The sequence below is a fragment of the Ochotona princeps genome, chromosome 4, assembly GCF_030435755.1.
Source record: "Ochotona princeps isolate mOchPri1 chromosome 4, mOchPri1.hap1, whole genome shotgun sequence".
Lineage (NCBI taxonomy): Eukaryota > Metazoa > Chordata > Mammalia > Lagomorpha > Ochotonidae > Ochotona > Ochotona princeps.
Window position 1 is genome coordinate 84,011,951 of NC_080835.1, and position 23,601 is coordinate 84,035,551.

At 37.9% G+C, this 23,601-nt stretch overlaps 1 protein-coding gene across 2 annotated transcripts in view; it reads left to right on the forward strand.

Moving 5' to 3' along the window:
• Positions 1 to 19,897, forward strand: part of PDGFD (platelet derived growth factor D) — a 230,184-nt gene extending 210,287 nt beyond the window's left edge. For both annotated transcript variants that reach the window (XM_004585023.3, XM_004585022.3), the window contains exons 6-7: positions 7,001 to 7,215; positions 15,892 to 19,897. In XM_004585023.3, the coding sequence (XP_004585080.2) occupies positions 7,001 to 7,215; positions 15,892 to 16,017 (341 nt within the window). In that variant the 3' untranslated portion in view covers positions 16,018 to 19,897. The remainder of the gene's footprint in view (positions 1 to 7,000; positions 7,216 to 15,891) is intronic.
• The last annotated feature ends 3,704 nt before the right edge of the window (positions 19,898 to 23,601 follow it).

The window sequence follows — 23,601 nt, forward strand, 5'->3', positions numbered from 1 at the left end:
TTCAGTTATTTAAAGTAGTTGTATTTTCCAGATTTATTTGCCCATATAAACGGGAATTGAAATGTGAAATCATTTGCCACAATTGCGTACTTGGAAAAGAAAATCTGAAAATCACAATGAGGCCTTAGTATCTGTGAAGTTGACAGAATAGTTTTGGGGAAATGTATAAACCATGAAAAATGCCAAAAACTCCTGTTTGCTCATGTGAAAATACTGCAGTTGTTCCAAAGGGCACCTTTACTTCTGTCCCCACCTGAAGTATTGTCAGTCTAGTGTTGCGGCTTCAAAGTCAGATGGTCAATACTTTACGTAAGAGATTGTAACGTATTCCCCCTTGCAAAAGGCATGTTTCTTAGCACCTGGAGATATGTACTTGAGAACCAGCCTTCTTGATTCTGTATTGTCTATCCTGTGTGACACTGCTTCTAGATTCCAAAGTGCTAGTGTCAAACATCTTCATGCATCATGGATTATTTGTGGTAGAGCTGGGTTTTAAACCCTGTTTTCTAAATTCTAGTTGTATGTCTTTCCATCATATGCAGAAGTCAAAAAGTTAACATGTGAGCTTATACCCTCTGCATTCTCTGAAGGTTAATGTTGCTTTCACCTTTTTATGATATGGAATGTTGCATTTTTAAAGATTAGTACTTTAGTTGATTATTTCCGGTATCATTTATTGAATACCTATTCTTTGCAAAGAAAATGGGCAAAAGATGATACAGTAGTTCCTTCTTTTGCTCCTTGCTTCTTATCGCTGACATCAGACAGTTTTAGAAATGAGTTGCATCTGGTCCTTCTACTAGGGACAAAGTACTTGGATAAAAGGAATAAAAATCAACAGCCCTCTGCTCCCAAGAACTTTGCAGTTCAGCAGAAGAGAGGCTGTGGACAAATTTGTTCTTAGCTTTTCAGGGGTTCAGTTTCCTCAACTATGACAGTAACAATGGTTTATAGCACTTATGAAGATTTTATACAACCATATATGTGAATAACTCGCCACAACACCCATGTTTAGTCATCTAATGGCCAGGACTCTCCCTTACCCATACCTAAGCTCCTAAGTTTTAGATGCTGAACAGAGGCATGCACTTGAATCCCCTTGCCAGTTCTCATCAGAAGAGCGACTGATGGCAGGGATGTACAAGGACAGATGTTCCAAGTATACTGTACAGTCCCACAGGGGACCTTCAAGCCGTTTGAGGACAAAGGAAGAAGGTTGTCAGTATGAAGACCAAAAGGCTAATCCAATACCTAAGAGTCATTAAATAGCAAGACTCAAATTCAGACAGAGCAAAGAAAGTATTAGACCATTTTGTACACCTAGGTGAAATGATGGAAATGAGATTAAACTAGTGGGTCTTTGAATTAAATCTGAAGCATTCTTGCTGTCCTGTCATGTTCGGCTTTGGAGTCTGAAATAGGAATGGAAAGGGCAGCACCTTTTCCTGGTTTTGGACCACTCGATTTATCTCCCTCCCAGGAGTTTCACACTAGTGTTCCCCTTCTGATGGGAGCACTGGCTGTATTCCGTGCTGTTTAAGCTTTGTCTGGAGCCGTGCTCTTCTGCACTTCCTAGTCAGTTGTCTTTGGAAACTCAGTAGTCCCATTAAAAAGTCTGCAATTAAGTTTTGAAGTTATTTGCATACAGTCTGAAGAACCTTTTAGTTCTAGTTCTATTATGCATGCCTTGATGGTTTCATTCCCTTGATGAATACAGACTGAATTCCATGACAGTCACACTAGGCCATGGTTCTTAGTCGCATCAGTGAATTCATGCATAAAATTGACAGTATTATAAATCTTTTCATGGCAGATACTAAGTGGGAGTATCTAGCACTTATCAAGAAAACAGGTATGCAATGTGAGGAGTTTAGTTTTCAGGAGCAAAAGGCACATGTGTCTTGTCTCTGTTTAAAATACTTTAAATGTTAGCTAAACTCCCACAGGGAGGGCATACCGTAATTTGGCTTGTGTAGTTCCTGGAGATAAGGGCTTCATCATTTACCACTCTACTGCAGTTCAACATGCTACATCAAAGCCAGATACAGCCCTGAAAGCGTTGGTCTTCTCCATTCAACTAGGGTCACCTGTCACCCCTCTGCCTGATGTGCTGAGCCTGTGCACACAAAGGGAAAAAAAAACCTTCATCTGCAGTTTTGTTTTGTTTTGTTTTACTTATTATTTTTTTGTTATTATTATCATTTTATGATACAGTCCCATAGGCCCTGGGATTTCCATCATCTCCTCCCAATTCGCTCCCCCTCACTGATTTCCCCTATATCATTACTATTGTATAGTTCTTCATACACAGTCATATGTCCATTATTGCTGGCATGGACAATTAGTCCATTCAGTAGCATATTATTTAACTTCATGGTGTTGTTAATTTTTTTCTTCCTGTTGTTGATATTATTTTGTAGCTTTTCTTTTAAGGGGATGTATAGTAACTGTGTAATGGAGATTATCATATCCAGATGTGAGGATACAATGCAGTATGCATCTCTACTTCCAGATCAAAGATGGACTCCCAAAGAAACTGTTAACTATATGTTGACAATAGAATGTTGGACACTCAGCTGCAGTTTTACCATTTACTATTCAGCTTGGATAGTTAATATTCACCTCAAAATGATAGAGAACAGCTCAAGGCAGTCATGTGTGCAAGATGCCTAGCAGAGGGCTGAAGCAAAGTAGTGACCAAGTGTGGTTACTTCCTCCCTTTGTCTTCCCACCATTGCCTCGTTCATGGTCTCTTCTTATTAATTGCATCTCTACTCCTCCATGTTAGACAAATACAGTCCCATTATCACAGGGAGAAGACTTGGTGCTCTGCATCAGCACTGCCCACAAGCCCAGTAATGCATCGACCAGCATCGGTATTTATGTCAAGGTGACACTTGTAATGGATGATTGCTGTGCTTCTTAATCCATTTATGTAATCCTTCCTGCTTTGCTTGCAGTTATTTTCTGGCTTTAGCAGCAACAAAATGGTTCCTTTCCCAAGACAGAGTTTATTCAATTTAAATCTGGATTGATTATAGCTCAACCTATGACATGCCTTTACAGAGGAAGAAAAAAACAGCAATAAGTTATGCACAGTGATTATTTAGCATTTATGCAGTCTCTGACACTTCCTAGGCTCAGCATGTAATTGTTGATAATAAATCACTGCCCTTGAGAATCAAAGTGCAGCTGCACCTAGCAAAAGGCTCATAGGGCAGGACACACTATGTTTGGCCTTTGACCTCTATTCCCAAAGACCATTCCTCAAAGCTCCTCATTTTTTTTTTTAAGAGGAAGGCACTTTTGGTTCTATAGTCCAGAGTAAATATGTGGTACGTGTCTAAACCTTGGTACTCCTCCTATGGTGGCCTAAAGGGTGCACAATGCAGAGGAAAGTAGAAATGATGCATGCAGACGGTATTTATTCTGACCACATTCATGTGAGATGGTATTCATGAATGTGCACACCAACCATAGGATTCAGATGGGAAATGAATGATTGGATGAGTGTTGAGAACACTAAATAAATTTAATGTGTTAAATTTTTTTTCATACATTATGTTTTAATAGTTTAGTGGGTAAAGCCACCACCTACCACACCAACACTCTGTATGGGTGCTGATTTATATCTGGCTGCTCCATATCCAGTCCAGCTCCCTGCTAAAGAACCCAGGAAAGACAGCAGAGGATGGCCCCAATGCATAGGACCCTGTACCCAATGGGAGATCTAGAAGAAGGGCTCTGGCTTGTGGTTTCAGCCTGTCCCTGCCCTGATTTGTTGCAGCCATTTGCAGAGTGAGTCAGTAGATTATAGATCTGTTTTTCTTTCCTCTCTCTCATTGAACTCTGCCTTTCAAATAAGTAAAACAAGCCTTTTAAAAAACATAATTTATATAGCAGTAAGTTTAATTCAGGCAAATATTCATGATTTAGCTTTCAAAATAGTATAATGCCCTTTTATTTCAATTATTTTATTTATATATGATGAACCGATTTCATCTATCTCACAACACAGATTTAGGAAGATAGTGATATTTCCCACCTACCCTAACATCTGTTCACATTCCCACCTTACCTCCCCCTGCCTTGTTTTTTTTTTTTAGATTATATTTCAGTTTATGATCATAGGCTCAACACTACATTGAGTGTTAAGATGGAACAAATGACAAATAGGCAAAAAAAAATCATTGTTCCTCAAAAATATAGGCAAAGGCTAAAATTAATAATCAGATCTCAAAATGTCAGTTTTGTTCACACAGATTATATTTTTTGTACTGTATGTATTAATTACCACAGATCAGGGGAAACATAAGGATTTATCTTTTCGGGACTGCTTTATTTCATCAAGCACAATGGTTTCCATTTGCATCCCTTTTGTTGCAAAAGAATTCATTGAAGTCGCACTGACCATACCCTTTGACAAACATTTCTCTAATATAATGGCCAAGAGAAAGAAACAAAGTTGAAAAGACCTTTTCATTTTTAATTTTGACCATTCAGATTTGAAAAATAAGGGAGTGATAGGATTAAGATGAAGAATAGTGATCAACATCAATTGAGTGCCCAACTCATCATGCTTAAATTTTCAAATATTTACACGTTTAGTGAAGAAGCGAGTACAGGGCCCAGAGTACAAATATGCACATACTCACAACATCAAAAAAAATAGCATATCCATTAACATTTTTGTTGGCTTTGAAGTGAAAATGAAGCAAAAACCTTTTTCTTCATCACATTAACTTGGAAAAATTGCATTGCCAAATATGCATATTGACGTGGTTGTGACATGTCCTCAATATACAATTATATTTATGTTATGACTTAAAGTTACGATTTGATCATAATCAAAGAAAAATTTATTTTAATTTTTAAGGATCATTGTCGATTATTTTAGATTACTTCATGTTTCATTTTATTTTCTCGGACTTTCTTTTATTTTTTTGCATTAAAAAAAGGTAAAGAAATGTCAGCCAAGACAAATTTTAATCACAATTTTTGCTTTGTGTTGAATTCATTTTGTGGTTATTTTTAAAATGTATTTATTATTATTTTTAAATTAATGAATACATGATTGATCAGGGTGAGAAGGATTAAGGTTTAGAGAAAATTGGGTGAATTCATTGCTTCCAAATTTGCTATTTCTTGTTGTTCCTTGTGTAAGGGGAAAACCACTCATAACTTTCCACACATCCCAGTACCCAGGGATGAGGAACTGCTACCTCATATCAACCCAGAGTCTCAATGTGTACATATTCTGAGACTTCTGTCCAAGTAGTTTGGATAGTTCTGAAATGCTGCCAATTTCAAGGATGATGTCACCCTCCCCATGTTCATTGGCTCCATTCAGCAAAATTATTTGTTGTCATTGTTTGGGGTTGCTGTCCAGTTAGTTCTGTTCTGCTACAGCACCAAATGCACTGCCTTATTCTCCTTTTACATCAGGACCTGTGTATATTGCTCCACCTTTTTCATTAAGTAGAGCATGTTATTGCAGGCAAGTCCAAGAAGCTAGGTCAGGTCTCCCAAGCATCTCCAGATCCCCCACCCCTGGGGCTCACGAACCCAACACCCACTTAGTAGGAGGGCCCTGGGACGCAGACCAGGAGACCCAAGCCCCAGCAGATTCCCCACCCCGAGGTTCATGAAACCAACACCCACCTAGAACGTGGGCCCCAGGATCTGGCCAGGTGACCCACACCCCACCCGTTCCCCTATTCCCAGGGCTCAGGAACCCACCCCCCACCACATATGTTGGCACCATGACCTGAGCCAATCTGCCCAAGCCCTGTCAGATCCCCTGTCCCTGGGATTTATGTACCTGGCCCCCACTTGGCCCAGGCTGTCATAATTCGCCTCACCTGAGCTTCTGCAGTCTTACTGCGCCTCCAGGCCTAGTTCAGTCTGCCCCCTGTTCCAGCTCCTATTGTTGGGTGCTGCAACCTATCCCAGCCCAACCTGATTGCTGTGCTGGTCCTAATGTGAACTGGCTGGTATTGTGACCTGATTTGACTTCTCCTGCCCTCTGCCCTGGTTCTCAGATCTGCCAGTGGGTGTTACATGCTAGCCAGGATTAGTCTGTCCCCAGACCTGACCCACATGTATGCTGGCGGGTACTGCAACCTGGCATGTTCTGGGCTGCTCCTTGCCTTGCTTCTTGTACTCACCTGCAGGGACTGCATGCCAATGAAGGAGTTTCCCAAGCTCCTCCATCAAGTCTCCTCCCAGTGGCAGTTCTCACACACACCAGTAGGTCATTGGCCCAGGTTGACTTTGTCCACCTCCATTCCTGGTGAGAACAGAGGCCTTGCTCAGCCGGCCACAACCATTCTGATTCTTGTTGTTGGTTTAGCCCAGCACTACTTGGTATGCACCCAGACACAGCTTTCACGTAGTTCAGTGGGATTCAAGACCTAGTCTGACTTGCTCTACACCCAAACTGGCTCTCATGAGTACCAGTGGGGCTGGATTTAAGCCCAATCTGTCGCTCTACCATCCCAGTGCACACCCATGCCAGTGCAGTCTTTATTCATGTATAGCCATGCCTGTTGCACTCAGTCCTACTCTCGTTCTCACCAGTGGGTACCTCAACCCATCTGGGGTGCCCCCTTAGCTCCCCAGCAAGGTCTGACCCCATCCTCAGTTCTTGGAGGAGCCAGCAGAGATTGCAGTACACAGGTGTAAGGTCACATTGCCCCCACAGATTCTGCTAACAGACCAACTTCTCTACTCTTATTCTCCCCTCCAAACCTCTTTGGTGTGGGTCCCATACATACATTCACATGCTGTGGACTTAAGGGCAGATAGGATCAAAAGAGAAATCAGATTTTCCACCTTAGGTGGCCAGTAATTAGTATCTCAAGGACAGATGTGATATTTGCACTAAGATTGTCCTCAGAAACTTTTCCCAGTCCTGTCTCAGAAATTTGTGCTAAGCAATTGTGTTTACAAAATTGTGTTTGCTTACACAGTAAGTGTGTGTGTGTGTTTTTGCTTACAGTTGACCTGGATAGGCTCAATGATGATGTCAAACGATACAGCTGCACACCCAGGAATTATTCTGTCAATTTAAGAGAGGAGCTAAAGCTGACCAATGTGGTCTTCTTCCCACGATGCCTCCTTGTGCAGCGCTGTGGAGGAAACTGTGGCTGTGGAACTGTCAACTGGAAGTCCTGCACATGCAGTTCAGGGAAAACTGTGAAAAAGTATTATGAGGTATGCCTTTCTCAACCTTCTCAATATTGCATTGGACTCTTTTTTTTTTTTTTACTAAGATCGGTCATGTGATTGCAAAGTCCGGAAGATAGCTAAGTTGACCAACGTGGCACTGTCTCTAAGTTACAGAACCTGACACTGAAAGCTCATCAGCCATGTCCAGAGTCACTGTTCTTATCATGAACAGTACTGTGCACTTTCCACTTAAATATGACACTTACTTGAAATTAAAGACAGACTAGTCTTCACAGCAGTTACAACTGCTCTTGTCACTGGCAGCAGTTGTACTTATATCCCAACTTTCGGGGATGTATGCCAATCACTAACGTTTACAGACTCAGTTGTCTTGTATGTAAAACGGAGGTAACACATTGTATGAGAGAAACTCTTCCTTGAATTTTCTGAGGGTAATCAATATAATGCAGGTGATATTCATTTTGTAAACTATGAATATCACACTGAAATATGTCTTAAAACGCAAGCTAATGTGTGAATGTTGTTGTTAGATTGGTTGTTTGAGTTTCTTTCCATCAATGCCCTCTCTAAGAATAGTTATTTCTCTCTAAATGAAATCTCCACCTCTATAAAACTTGGTTTTGGATGCTGTTTTTGTTATTTGTTCTGCTTTTTATAATGAAAGAAATGCAACCATAATACTTGCATTCTGAGCTAAATGAAAATGAGTATGTCATAACTGATATTTTCTTTTTTAAAAAATTTGTTTATTTTACTGTTTTATGATACAGTTCCACGGGCTCTGGGATTTCCCTTCCTCCATCCCCAAATCCCCATCTCCATTCTGATTTCCCCTATATCTCCTTATCAATCATAACTGATATTTTCAACTTGGGAATATAAGAAGTTTTGCCACAATTACCAAGCTTGCCTTTGACAAGGCAAACACATTGTTTCAGCCTACACAGAGCATCTTAGCTGTAAGGGCTGTTTACCCCACCTACTGTTTTCAAAGGGAAAACAGATGCTCTCATCTGAGGAGAATGTGGTCCTCTGGGGTCATTGTGTTTTATTTTCGTCTGAACTGATGACCTCTAGATCGGATGTGGCCCTTCACTTCTAAGAATGTGAATTTTGTAACATTTAGTCATACTCTACGGATAAATGCAGACTATAGCAATCGAGTGAGAACTAAAATACTCTAGGCTGTGACAAGATCTCTACCTAGTAATAACTGTAAGAAAGAACATTCAAGTCCAAGCCTTTGATATCTTTGTGGAGTGCTTTATTTTTATCTTGACTGTTCAGATAGAAATTTCACTTTTTTTTGAAAATTGCTTATTGTGGAAACAGCAGAATTAATCGTGCTCCAAGGATTGTTAACACTTAAGAACTTGGGAGAACTCTTCCCTCGGTCTCTTTCTCTGTACATGATAACGGTTACCTGTATGTTTCTGTTCACAATACCCAGAGAGGGAAATCTTCGATCTCCCCATTCATAATGAGTAGGTATAAAATGTTAGTGTCCTTTTGAAAATGCCCTCTAAAGCATCTCTTTTAGACATGTGTCATAATATTTTTATTTCTGCGGAGTTCACTGCCAAATGCCAGACAAACAGACAAAACCACGTCAATCACCCAGTAACTGCATACCTGGAACAAATACTACTGTCAGATTCTCCCAGCCTTCTAACACACCCTTGATAAGTGTCACAAATATCACTGTCAAGTGTCCAGTGGAAAATAGCAGAAGGCTTGTCCCACTTCTCTAAGCAAGGCTTGAGCTTTGTCTCATTAGGGAAAAAGTTTGAGCTCTTTGTTTGCTAAGGCTACTTCCTCTGCACAGTGTTTTCATAATGCACATTTTCCTTGAGCCTTTGAGGAACCATCGTATGCATAGACTTGAAAAAATATTTCTTGCACCATAAAATTCCTTTTCTCTGAACTCTTCAAAGCATCCACATGTTGATTGTATGACTGCATTCTTAGCTTGGAGAAATGACGGGAGCAATTTTCCCAGTTCATGATTGCTACTGATATGAAATGTATTTTTCTGAGAAATGAACACCATTTAAGGGAGTTGGGGAGAGGAAGGGGAAAGAAGAACTCATCACCTAATAGGTCTATGTGATTCTCCACGAATATTTCAATGCTCATTAGCTAGGAGTTAAAGTCTGTGAAATTAGAAAACCCCTAATGAAGCTACTGTCATTATTCTTTCACAGTCCATGTTACCACTCCTGCAGGGGTTTGAGTGGTCTTCACTGTGCACTAAGATATGACCATTCTCTTCTCTAGAAGATCTGTCACTACCCTGTTACCATATTCTACCTCATTTCTAGTAGCCATTCTGTACATCTTGAAATATGTGAACAAATATAAAAGAGGAGAACATAACTGCCATATCTATCTGGGGTTCGTGGCTGAGACCTCCATAGCAAAAGATATATTACAGGGGAGAAGTATGCAAGTTTATTTGATTTTAACATGGCAGAGGAACCTTTTAAACCTGAATTTTAAATAATAGATTTGATGAGGGGTTAATAGTCTTGGTGCCACAGGTACAAATCTAATGGTAATAAATTGGGATAATCTCAGCAGAGCCTGTTTGTCAGTTTCTTCTCTGCCCCCTGTCAGTCAAAGTGCTCCTCTTGTCTGGACATAGAAACACCATCCCTTACGTGCAGGTGTCTGAGTTGAGCCATGGGAAGTCAGAACATCCATGCTGAGCTGTATGACTTAACAATGAGAGAGGTAGGAAGGGAAGGTGAGAGTGGATTTCCTGCTACTACCACTTTTCCAAATTCCTTCACATTGGAATATTTTGGAATAGTGTCTTGACCCTCCTCATTGGATATAGAAAGGTATTTTGTGTGACATTTTAAGATATAGTTCCAGAAAACACAAAATATAGAAAATTTACAATGCTGTTATTTCAATTATATTCTTCCCTCATGATATATAATGAGGGCTCTATATATTCTCTATAAATTTGGTGAATTTCCTTCATGAATGCGAACTATTTTTTTCATCATTGTATCTCTTATCTCTATGTGATCAATAGCCAAAAAGTAAGGAAACAGTAGAGGAAGGTAAAAGTTAATTTGCGTTCTGTCTTTTCTCTTATGGTTATATCAAGATGCCGGCCTAACCCTATTATGCAGTAGGACTTTCTGAAGTCATGAAAATGTTCTGTGTCTTCACTGTCTAATATGAAAGCATGAAGTTACTTAATGTGACTAAGTTACATGTGATTATTGGACCCTTGAAAAATTCATAACATAAAGTTGAATTTTAAATTTTATTTAATTTCAACTAATTGAAACAAATACCAAGATAGGGACAGTGGCTACTATATTGAACCCCAGAAACCTAGTCTAGCTTTCTGGCACATTTGAACCATCTAAAATATTTCCTATGTCTGGACAATATGAAGGAAATTTGAGTTCGGAGGATCTTTTCTATCTTAATGTAGAAGTTCATACTAAAATTTACATTCTATTACCATTTAAGAGTTAGGAGATGTAAATAGATATTTACATATAAATCACAACATCAATTAGTTGTATAATGTTGAGTCTCAGAGTTGAGATAACAATACTAATAATAAATATGCATGTTTGAAACATCAGTATTGAAATATGTTTATTTACCTAAAATTTCAAATTGAGAACAAGAGATGATTTTTTTTTCAAGCAGAGTCTGGTTTTTGGCAAAACGCCAAGGTTTGGGTTGTCATTAAACCCAAACATGGAAAAGTTGAGATAATTTATTTTTTTCTAGAAACAGCATTTCTAGAGCTCACAGACAATTGCCCTACTGCTTTCCCTTGTTTTAGTCTTTCCTGTCTTTTCCTTAGAAAAAAGGGACAAAAGTGTAAAAGACAGGAGATTCTAGCTGCCACTCTGCCCTGGGAGGCCGTGCTCGGCGGCCACTTAGAGCTTCCCCAGTCCTCGCCTTTCCCACTTAATCTGGATAACCCACTCCTTGAATTTCCCTGAAAGTGTGTGGTGTCCATTAACTATCACATTTTATACCCACTAATCTGCTCTGACTGTAACAATTATGAAAAAGTTTCTTGAGATAGTGGATAAAAGCAAAATAATAGACATAAACAAAAGAAAGATATGAACTAGAGCAGTTAGCATTTATAGACTATTTTATAAAGAGCTAATTCACTGGACAATGCTAGTGGCCACGCCTCTGCTGCTTACCACATGGGCCTGTGTGTCTGATTGCATCTGAAGACGATAAAGCACAAGAGAGGTGGGTGCAGGATTATTTGAGATCATTGCCTAGCCCCTCTCAATTCGGCCAGCCTTTTCAACAATGAGGACTTAGTATTTATGTGAATGCAGTTTCATTTCTTAAAATGTGCATTTTCTTTCCTTCCTCAGTCTAACTTCATGTCAAGCCTTCTTGCCAATGCTTGACAAACTTACCATGGAGTAAGATACCACCAAGCAGACAACTCCCTGCTGTTGTGCATAATAACCAATGCCAATGCTGTGCTCTGAAGTTTAGAACAAGGTTTCCATTATGTTTCCCGCAATGATGGTCTGAACAAGAAATTATTAATCCTCTATAGTACTGTCAAATCCACTTAACTGTTTAGATGTGTAAAGCAGAATTGCAGCTAAATACATCGAATCATAACTCTAGAGGCCTCAGGACAACTGCTACTGCAGGTTGACATCTGGGGCTGGAACTGTAGCATAGCAGGTTCAGATGCTGACATCTGCATCCTATATGGGCTTGGCTTCAAGTCCTGCTTGCTCTACTTCTGATCCTATTTGCTCTAATTGATTTAAAAAACAGATTTATTTTATTTTTGTTGAAAAATCAGATATACAGAGAACAAGAGACACAGAGAGGAAGATCTTCCATCCATTGATTCACTCCCTAAGTGGTCACAATGGCTGGATATCAACCAATCTGAAGCCAGGAGCCAGAAGCCTCTTTCAGGTTTCCCACACAGGCGCAGGGTCCCAAGGCTTTGGGCAGTTCTCAGCTGTTTCCCCAGGCTAAAAGCAGAGAGCTGGATGAGAAGCGGGGCTGCCAGGATTAGAACCAGCACCCATATGGGATCAGGTGCATGCAAGGCAAAGACTTGTAGCCACTAGGTTACTGTGCCAGACCCTTACTCTAATTCTTATCCTGCTCTCTGCTAATGACTTGGGAAAGCAGCAGAAGACAGACCACATGTTTGTGCCTCTGCCAACCATGTAAAAAACCCAGAAGAAACTCCTGGCTTTGACTGGCCCAGCTTTGGCCATCAAGTCATCATGGGAGTAAACCAGCAGATGAAAGATTTCCCTCTCTCTGTCCCTCCCTTTCTCTCTGTAACTCTGCCTTTCAGGAAAAAAAAAAAAAAAAAAAAAAAAAAAAAACACCTTTTTTCTTAAATTTAGTACTGGGTCTTGTGATTTGGATAAAGTACTCCTGTTGTAACTCTTGACCTCTATTGCAATTATTGCCTGCAGGTTGATTAATTTTACAGGTAGAAAATATTATGCCTTCTCAAAATAGTTTTACTTATCATCACTTAGGTTTCAGAACAGTTCATCATGATTCCTTAAGTTTGTATTTCTTTTTCATAGAATTAATTTATGAAAGATGTTAAAAGGGGCAAAAATTATTTTTTTTTGTTTGTTTTCCAAGAAACTGTGTTGATTACAATTTTCCGTACAAGTTGTAGAGATCTTAAAACAAATTCTTAGTATTTCAAGTTTATACATCTTTTTTCTTGAAATATGTACTTGTGTTCCTGTGTCAGCCATTAATTTCAGAATCTTACAAGGACTTCACAAGTTTTTGTTTTTTGTTTTTTCCCAACCAAGAACCCAATTCAGCAGATACATCTTTTCTGCTTGGTATTGTTTTATTAATGTAATGGTTTTATGGTGATGATTCATTCAGTAGTTTATTGGCAACAAAGCAAGTAACTGTACTTTGATATCTTCTGTAATGTGGTAATTGATGAAACAGAACATCCTTGGTTTTGTTTTGTGGGATAAAAGCCACCAACTGGCTCAGTCACTCTCCAGTTAGTAGCTGTCAAACTTTCCTGGCTTCATGGGACTTTCCAGGGGCTAGAGCAGAGTTAAGAGTTCAGTTTTATCCCATAGGTTCTAAGAAATAGCTGGCTGCCCCTCAGTAGATTTTATTTTTGTGCATGTGCTTGCAGCTGTGAATCATAGCTTGGAGAATAGGGAAGTGTTTGTGGCAGTGCCTATTGGCAATCTCTTTCCACTGCTTCAATTAATTCAGTGGTTCCTGCCTTTTAAAGGTGAACAGATAACCCAAAACTAGCCAGGTTGCATTTCTGATCAAGGCTTTTCAATTTTCTATTAACTTTGCCCACTCCTTCAAATCATCCTTGCTTTCTTCCTCCTCTCAATGCTGTGTACCTAAACCTAAGACTATTACATGGTCTGAAGGCTTTGAACATCACTGCTGTGATCAGCCAGTAAAGCAGTCCAATTTCCACTTTGTTCAAACAGTGCTTTCCTGTCTTGTCTGGAAAAAGTGTCTGCCAACTCATTTTTCTCTTCTTATCAGCAGAACACATATATACTGCACTTGTGTTGCTTAATATAAAACACAAGAAAAATCCCCGAACAATCAGAAGACCAGTTAGAAAAGCTGCCCAGGCGTCTGCTCTCATCCCAAAGTACTCACTTTTCCTTGGCATCAAATGAGAAAGCGAGTCAGCAGAGAGCTGATTTTACAGGTGCTGGTCATTGCACAGTATTAGGCCTTGAGTAAGTAATATTATGCTCTCCTTGCTAGAAATCACTTTCTTCCCATACATCCCCCCACCCCTCTAATGTGGTATACAGACAGACTGTCTTGGAGAGCTAACAGCTAAATCATACTCGAGAAATTCTTGGCAAAGCTGTAGGTGTCCATTCCCCAACCTCTTCCAGGACATAGTTACCAAATATGGCACAAAGCTGTATTTTCATATCCCTCATGAGTGGATCTATTTGATAGTCAAAAAAAAATTAACCATTGTTTTGGTTACTTACTGTTCACAGCAGGAAAAAAAAAGTTCACTCTATTTAAATTACCTAATTAAGAAATTACACTTAGGGGCTGGTGTGATGACTCAACTGGTTAATCCTTTGTGTGCAAACACTGGCATCCCATAATGCAAACACCAGCATTTGTGTCCCAGATGCTGACCTTCCCATCCAGCTTCCTGTTTGTGGCCTAGGACAGCAACAAAGGATGGTCCAAAGGCGTGGGTCCCTGTACCCAAGTAGGAAACCCAGAAGAAGCTCTTGACTCCTGCCTTCATCTTGGCTCAGTGCTGGCTGTTGTGACCATTTGGGATGTGAACAGTGAATGGAAGATCTTCTGATCTATCCTTCTCTCTGTAAATCTGCCTTTCTAATAAAAATAGACATATCCTTAACAAAAGCATTTCACATAGTTTATACATTAAATTAAAAAAGGAAATTATACCTTTATTATTATTATTATTATTATTATTATTCTTAAAGGTCCAGAGATGAACACACTGCTTGGGGTATCTGGATCTGTATGGGATCCAGTGGCAACTCCACTTCCTGCTATTGCACATCTTCATGGAAACCTTGATGGCTTAGAGACTTTGATCCCTGCCACCACATTGGTCTTAACTGAATTCCCAGTTCCTGGTTTCAGTTTGGCCACAGTCTAGCAGTTGTGGGTATTTGGGAACCAAGCCGGCAGATGGGAAAGCTCTGCATGTCTCTGCCGTTCAGATAGATACAGCAAAAACTTGTTTAAAGAAAATTTTACAATACTTCAAAAATGAAGGATACATTTATTTAATAAGTGCTGTAATAATGCCTTGTCCTACACAATAAAATATGTCTAGTGCTTGATCTATTTGGAATATAAATGATCTTGTATCTTAACAAATATGGAAGAATGGAAACATCCTTTCTTCTGTTGAAATTACAAATAATCTTCTTAAGGCAAAATATCTTACTTCAACAAAACACTCATTTCGGGTATATCATGTCCGTAAGTTTATGTATTATTCTGACTGCATAAAAATGTGCTCAATATTCTGTTTATCTGGAGCATACACTTTGGCCAGAAAAATATAATATTTGGGATGGCATCTATGACAAAGCAAGTTTGTAAAAACTATTAAAAAATATTGAGGTGGGCCCAGTGCAATGGCCTAGTGGCTAAATCCTCCACTTACAAATGCTGAAATCCTATATGGGAGCCAATTCATGCCCCGGTTGCCCCACTTTCCATTCAGCTCCCTGCCTGTGCCCTAGGAAAGCAATAGAGGATTGCCCAAAGCCTTGGGACCCTGCACCCGCATGGGAAACCTGGAAGAAGTCCCTGGCTCCTGGCTTTGGATCAGCTCAGTTCTGGCCACTGCGGCCACTTGGGCAGTGAACCAGTGGATGGAAGATCTTTTTCTCTGTATCTCCTTCTCTGTGTAAATCTACCTTTCAATAAAAATAAATAAATCTTTTAAAAAATAAAATACTGAAGTATGCATGAGCATCATCTCTGTATGGCAGGTGCATACCTCTGGGATCTGTGGACTTCTTCAATACAGGAGTCTGTAAAATTATTCATTTGTGTGCATTTTAAAGCAAGTCCATAGTTATCCATGGATTCTCAAAAGGTTAAGTATTTGTTGTTAAATAGGACAAAATGACACCTGGCTGAAGTAAATTCTAACAGGTAATATACTTCTTGTTGTAGGTATTAAAGTTTGAACCTGGCTATTTCAAGAGGAGGAACAGAGCAAAGAATATGGCTCTTGTTGACATCCAGTTGGATCACCATGAACGGTGTGACTGTATCTGCAGCTCAAGACCACCTCGATAAATGATTGTTCACACAGTTACATTAAGCATGCGAGAGCATTTAGATTAAGCAGGGGGCAGCAAGAGACCCTTTTCCCACCAGCAACTTAATACTAGCCTACATTGCAATAAATACAAGTGGTTGCTGAGTTTGAACCTAGCTTAATTAGTGTCATATAGCACATAGAAAGGGTATGTCATCAATCTTTATATCCAAGAATATAGGACTGCATTTAATGATAGTACAAGAAGAGAGATATACATCATATATGTTTATGATATGTTTACATCCATATCTAGATGTAAATAAGTCAAATGATTTATTCAATATATATAATCAGAAACACCAGAGCATATAAATGGTCATTTCCAATCTTACTCTTATGACAAAATAAGAGGAATATCAAATATATATTTCTTTTATATTTCAGATGAATCATTTTTGTTATAGCTTCAATCACAAAATAACTTTTCATCTTTGTTTATGAAAGTATCTTGTATGTTAAAAACAAACAAAAAAATTTTTATGTACATTGTATCTTAGTTGATAATAGCGCAAAAGAAAAATATGATTTTTGGGAAAAGAGCAAATACTTAATTGTTGTCCCCAGGAGATATACTTACCTATGTAGGTGATTATTATCTGTCTCCAAAACTGTGCCAAAATAATACAGGTGCTTTAGAAAGTAAGACATGAAGTCTTTTGATACATTTTCTAAGGTACACCAACTCATTTCACACCTGTCTCAGAAAAATTGCTCAGGAGCTTATTGTTATACGCCAGCAAGAGACAATGTATAGCTTGTAGCCAGATTTCAGATTGCTTTCTTCCCATAAGTCCTCAACAAAAGCAAATCCTCTCAAGAATGACCTGGGACTTGTGTATGAACCATTCAAAAAGATATTCATTAGCAGAGTTAGGCAGTTCAAAGTAAAAAAAAAAAAAGATTATTGAAGTGTTCACATAACTGAAAATTAGATGGAATGTTTTATGGAATCCTTATTCAGTAATGGATTCAAACTGTTGAAGCTGGGCCAATGCACTTACTTATTTTGCTTAAATACATGGATTTACAGCAGTGTTATAGACTTGGCAAGCCAACATGGATTATTCGTAGTCTACAAAGCTTTTGCATATTAATAACCAATTTTGCTGATGTAAATTCCTGATTACTAAGTTACTCAGTCACAGTTCTGAACTGTTGTGTCTGAACCCAGTGAAATCAGATCTGGGGTCTTGGTGCTTTCCAAATCTGCAGTTGGTTCAAGGAGTCAGTTGTTAAAAAGTATGGGAGAACAAGTTTGGCTCTGTTTTACTAGAAAATTGTTTTTGCATTGAGTATTGATATTTCGAGTAGATTTTCTTCCCTGTCTGCTTATTTTCTATTTTAAAGGATACTGGCCACAAAAGTAGGTGATGATTCATTGTTCTCCAAAGACACTTAAGAGAGAATACTGAATTCTAAATAGGTCAAGAATGGGCATGAAAACTCTATTTTTCTTCCTATCTTGAAGATAAAATGGGGAGTTAATTTCTTCTGTGAGTCTGTGGACCTACTTACCTGCAAGCAGACAGGGTGAGGAATTTGTGACTGGGCTCCTTAAGGTCCAGTGTCATAGGACTGGCCTGTTAAATGTAATTGAATAGCTAACTGGAATGCTACAAAACCAAGTTCTCAAGTACCCTTAAGGAACTCAGTGCTTCTCATCATTTTGCAATGAAAGACTTACGCTTATTAAAAATATAACTTCTGCTCCTTTAGAAGTGTTCCGGGTCTTTTTTCAGGGACTGACTGGGGAAATTAAATATTTTATAGTTCAGTCTCCAGAACCCAATAGCACAATCAGAAGTAGTTTGGAGACAATAACAGTCAGCAACCACCCTTCTCCTTCATGGCCACTGTGAATTTCCTGAGAAAACATTGTCTTCCTGTACCAACATCAAAAAGTGTATTACATCATTCCAGCTGGTATGGCTCACATCACAGCTGTAAATATGAAAAACTAGAATTTTCCACCCAGTTTCCAATAAACCTTTCAGGCTGCAATAACTACAATAGTTTGTAGTTAAGGCCCTATCTGTGCTTTTATTTATTAGCTTAAATGTAAACAGGCATATTCAATCTCTTTTGCTTTCCTGACTGTTTTATTAAAACTTCTCCCTTGGTTATCTGTTATCTATTGCACTTCCAATGTGTAGCCAGTAAATCTGTTTCATTGCCATCAAAGGAATAAAAAGCTTACTGTACAAATTGCATTTCAAAGCAAACCCCAATAAATCCACACGTCTGCATTGGCTCGCTCACCTGGAATAATGTGTTTCACTCAGTATGTTCTTGCAATGTGGAGTTTTGAAAATGTTTATATATTGGTAACATGCAGCTTTCTAGGTCTCATAGCTTTATCTGTAACTGTAATGTGCCTCTTCATGAAAAAAATAAATATTGATTTTGAATTATACTATTCCATTATTTAGTACTCAGTTGCAAATTTAAAGCTATCCTAGGGTGAAAACTTACGTTTCACCAGTGTGTGAAAATGTTTGGAATGACAAGATAGGGCAGTTTCTGAGCAGTGTGATTTATAGCGGCCGAAAGAGAGAACATCTTCTCTCAGCCTACAAAATCCTCTTCTGTACCTGTCCTGCAGCGACACAGTAACTGGAGACCTAGGTTTGGGTTTTTGCTCCTGCTGTTGTTCCTTATTTCACTTTTTATATGAACTTTTAATAAAATATATTCTCTGACATTTCTTTATTATTATTCTACCAGAAACAGGATAGCAATTACAGAGTTTTGAGTGAAACTTTGCCGGAGTAGTGATTTTTCTTAGTTTTATGTAGTTTGGGCAACACAAATAGCAACAAGAATTCTATGGCAGAAATCCATTTTACCATCAGAAAAATCAGGTGTGTGTGTGTGTGTGTGTGTGTGTGTGTGTGTGATGTAGGAACAAAATAATGAAGTAATTCTGTGAATAATGGTGAATGTACAAAACTTGAGCTTTTATGTAAAAATCATAGTAGCCAAATATAAATGACATTTTAAGGCAAATGTGCTGAACCTTTTATTTCATTTCCTCAATGTGTAATTTTCCAGTTTTAACTTTAAAAATAACTCAGTAAATATTCTTATTGCTCATATTCTCCTGGGGTTCTCTGGGTGAATGCTAAATTAAAATTCATACATATTATTCATGCCTGAAATACTAGAAAATAGCAATTTGTCTGTCGGCAGTCATAATCACATATTTTGGAAGATAGAATAGAATTCACTATTTTAATTGGCATTCACTCAAATTATGTTGTTGTTTAAATATCAAGTGAAAGAATAACCAGACCTTCAAAATAAAATAAAATTATCTCAGAATAGTTGCACATCAACAATGCATAAGATACTATCTACTTAACGTAATGATCTTTGCTTGATTTTAAAGTTATTTTATTGTTTATAAATTAGTTTGTGACTTTCAATTAGATTTTATTTCTACATAAATGTCTAAAATACTCTTAAGCAGATCACAGTAGGAGAGTATAGGCAAGTCCATTAATATATTAATTGCAGCAAGATAATAGATAAAAAATCTTCATTTTGTAACAAAGTTATTTGAATTTCTAATTATTTTAGATTGTTGGATCCTGATAGCCAGATTTATTGGATTCAATCTGTATTTTTAAATAATGCTGCAATAAATCACTGTTAGTAAACAGATTTCTGAATTATATTTAGCATGTCTCTATGATTAAGGCCATGTTACAAACTCATTTGTGCTCTAGTATTTTCATCTGTCTTCTCTAGGCTTTGTAGGTTTTACTTTTCTCCCAGTGACTTCAACGTTTGTCCTGTTCTTATCTGTCAGTGTTCTGGTCAGTGGAGATAATGTTTGGTGTCTACTTTAGGGAGGTATAGGAGATAGATATCAATTGAAGAGAGCAAAAAAGTGCACTTTCATAAGTAACTAGTTAACATGACAAAATTGCCAACTGTTTCAAGGAATTGCTTATTTTTCAGAGTGAAATTTTTAAAGGAATATTCTCCAGCACTGCAAATTTTCATGCAAAACTCAAAATCTGAAGATAAATCTCAGGAAATTTAGCCACCATTATATCAGGAAAAATTAGTTTATTGTTATGTTAGTTCATTACTTTACATGTACTGTGTGTTAGGCTTTCTTTGAGATTCAGAACACAAGGTGATCAAATGCAAGATAAAGCTATAAACGAGTATTCTAGGTGAGATTAAGAGCATAGATTTTTCTAACAAAAAGAAAAAGCTGTGTAAAGTGAATGTGGATAATTCATGGAATATAGAGTGAAGTAGCAAGAGGAAAGGAATTGATAATCAGTTTGAAAATGTAGGTAAGTACTTGATTATACAAAGCTTTGCATTGGTGGGAGGCAAATAAATTGAGTTCCTTACCTTTTACTGTCACTTATTAGTGAGGGATGTTAACCATCATGTAAGAGCAGACTGAAGTTAAAAGACTTTGGTCCTGGTGACTTGTCTGTCCCTTTCCATTTGTTCATTTACAAAATTGTGTGTGATATGTTATTATCAATCCCTTCCAGCAAAGCAATTCTTCAGCTTGGAAAATGATTGTCTCCATAAAGAATTAGAATAGGAGTGTAAATTATGAGGCTTCTCTGACTAAGTTCTAAGTGAGAGAGGTAGAGATGACTGAGACCTGGAATGCAGGAAGGGATGTGTGTTCACTGTAGGTGTGCAAGCTGTGTGCTGCACATCCCTCGGGGTGCTCTGTGCATGTGCTAACTCTGCATCAAGAGTTAAAGATAACTCAGAGGTCTGAGAGCCTAGAGGAAGCAGTATTGTGAGAATACCGAAGGTTTCCTGGAATAACTAGGAAGGCAGTAAGAAAAGTACAATTTTGAGAGCATGTTCCTAGAGGAGAATTCAGGGTTTTTAATACTGACTGGGTGTCTGTTGGAATAGTGATGCTGTACCCATAAGAACGTCAAGGAAGGATCTTGAAGGATCACAATAATCATTAAAGAAGCAAGGAGGATGAAGTCTCACTTCTCACACATATGTGTTCCAAAATTCAGACTATGTTCTGAGGGATAGTTAAGTTTTTAGTCCCGCACTAAATGCAACACATTCACCAAACAATAAAACAAACATGTTTCTGCCATTATCTTATTAGAGAAGGAGGGTACATACAAAGACTTAGACATATAAAGTTCAAAAGCATAATGTAAAATGATAATGAAAGATTAGATCAGAGGATAGAATGGAGTTGTTTGAGAACATAACATTGGAACTCCAACAGATCCACAAATAGAAGGAAAGTAAAATAAAAATGTAACATTAAGGAGGGGGCATCTGACATCACTGATCATCACAAAAGGGCAAAGGGGCACCTCAATGATATGTTAATATGGCTAACTCTGGCAGTTGCAGCCACTTGGGGAGTGAACCAGTGGATGGGAGATCTTTCTGTTTGTCCTTCTCTGTGTAAAACTGCATTTCCAATAAGAATTAATAAATCTTTAAAAAATGATTCAAATTGGACACAGCCTCTTACTGTGCACCCTGACATTCCATGTGATGGTTCGTTAGCATGTACTTTATCATTTATCGTTGCTCTTCACCATTCTCACCAGATTCTAAACCACTGACTTGCTTCATCTTGAACTTGAACACCCAAAGGTGAGTCATATAAACGTTTTCTCTTTGTTATTTGCCTCTGATATTTCATTATAGTTACAGAAATCTGTTGATAGCTCTTCTCTATACTCTTGAAGAACTGCTTAGTATTTGTTGAATTTTTTATTCAGTTTAGTGTTAATTTATAATTATCAACTAAGTTGCAATTCTGTCATTGTAAAATTTAAAAAAAAAGAAAAAAGGGAGGGGTGAGTGAGTGAAAGAGGAAGAGGAAAGGATGTTGTGAGAAATATTTTTACATCTTGAAAACTAAATATGCTCTGTCTTCAGACCAGAGAGGGTATACCTAAGAAGACGTTGAACTTGACTGGACAATAAGATGCTGGACTCTATGTTTGGTGTATGCTTGCAATGGGGGAATCTCAACTGAACTTGAGCTGTGGTTATGCAACAAGGTGGAGGAATCCACCATGGTGGGAGGGTTTGGGCAGGGGTGGGAGAACCCAAGTATCTATGTAACTGTGTCACATAATACAATGTAATTAATGAAGTTAAATAATAAAAAAAAAAAGACTAAAAAAAAAAAAAAAAGAAAACTAAATATGAAACACATGAAATGTGTTCTGTTAAAGTAACAGTTTAAAAATTAGTAATGTAAATAATAAGGACAATAAAACATCTAACCCATGCATCACCTTTCACTTCTCTAGATGGAGGTTTCAATCATGTACTTAGATGTGAGTCTCAAGGTCAGAAGGGGGTCTGAGAATGAGAAATAATTTATTGATTTATGTTTAAAATTTATTTTCTTATTGGAAAGGCAGATTTACAGAGAGAAGGAGATATAGAAAGAAGATCTCTCTGCTGCTTCACTCCCCGAATGGCCACAACAGCTGGGCTGCACCAATCTGATGCATTGAGCCTATTCCAGGTCTTCGGCTGGTGCAGGGTCCCAAAACTTTGGGTCATCCTCGACTGCTTTCCCAGGCCCCCCGGGGAGCTGGATGGGAAGTGGATTAGCCTGCGCACATATGGGATCCTGGCGCATGAAAGGTGAGGGTTTAGCCACCAAGCCATTACGCCGGGATAGAGACATAAATTTCTGATGAGTATATTTTATTCTATTGTGCACACATAAACGTTTTTCATTCATACATAACTTTTTTTGCTTCTTTCTGTTTCATTATTTTTTGACATTTCAATTTTGATTTTAATTTTAATTTAAAAAGATTCAATATGACTTAAAGACACAATTCTACAAACATGATATTCCCTTCTGCCTCTCTTCCAACCCTCTCTACCTTTCTCCCTTCTTTCTTCTCATTTTATTTCTTCTTTCTTCTTAAGAACGTATTTTATATTGGTATTGCAATAAAAAGTCTTAGTAGTACACTGAATAAGTTTAACAAGTAAAAAAAAAATTCACACTCATTTAGTGTGAATATAGACCAATAACTAAATGGTAAAATGATCATGTCATGCATATATGGTAGTTTAAAGTAATCATTTATCATCACAACTATACTAGTATGACATTCTTAACCACTGATTTGATAAAGTGTGAAACAGTTTCACAAAACCACTTTCATATGAATGCTGTTACACAAAAGCATTTCGAGTTCATTTATTACTATTTTTTTATTTTGGGGGATCACATATGTGGGAGAACTTGTGGTATTTGTCTTTCTGGTTCTGGCTAATTCAGTTCCCTGTGATGTCCTTCCGTTACATCCAATTTGCTTAACAGTGTAGGATTTCAATCCTCTTTATAATGTAAGAATATTTCATTGTGTATGTAAACCACATTTTCTGTATCTATTCATCTCGAAGATACTTTGATTCCAAATATTGGCTGTTGTAAAAAACGATATTGTAAACTTAGACATTTTTGCAATGGTATGCTTTGACTTACTTCACAAGCACGGGCTCAGACTCCATAGGTTAAGAATTCAGTAACTCCCAAGTATTAGAAAAAAAAAAAA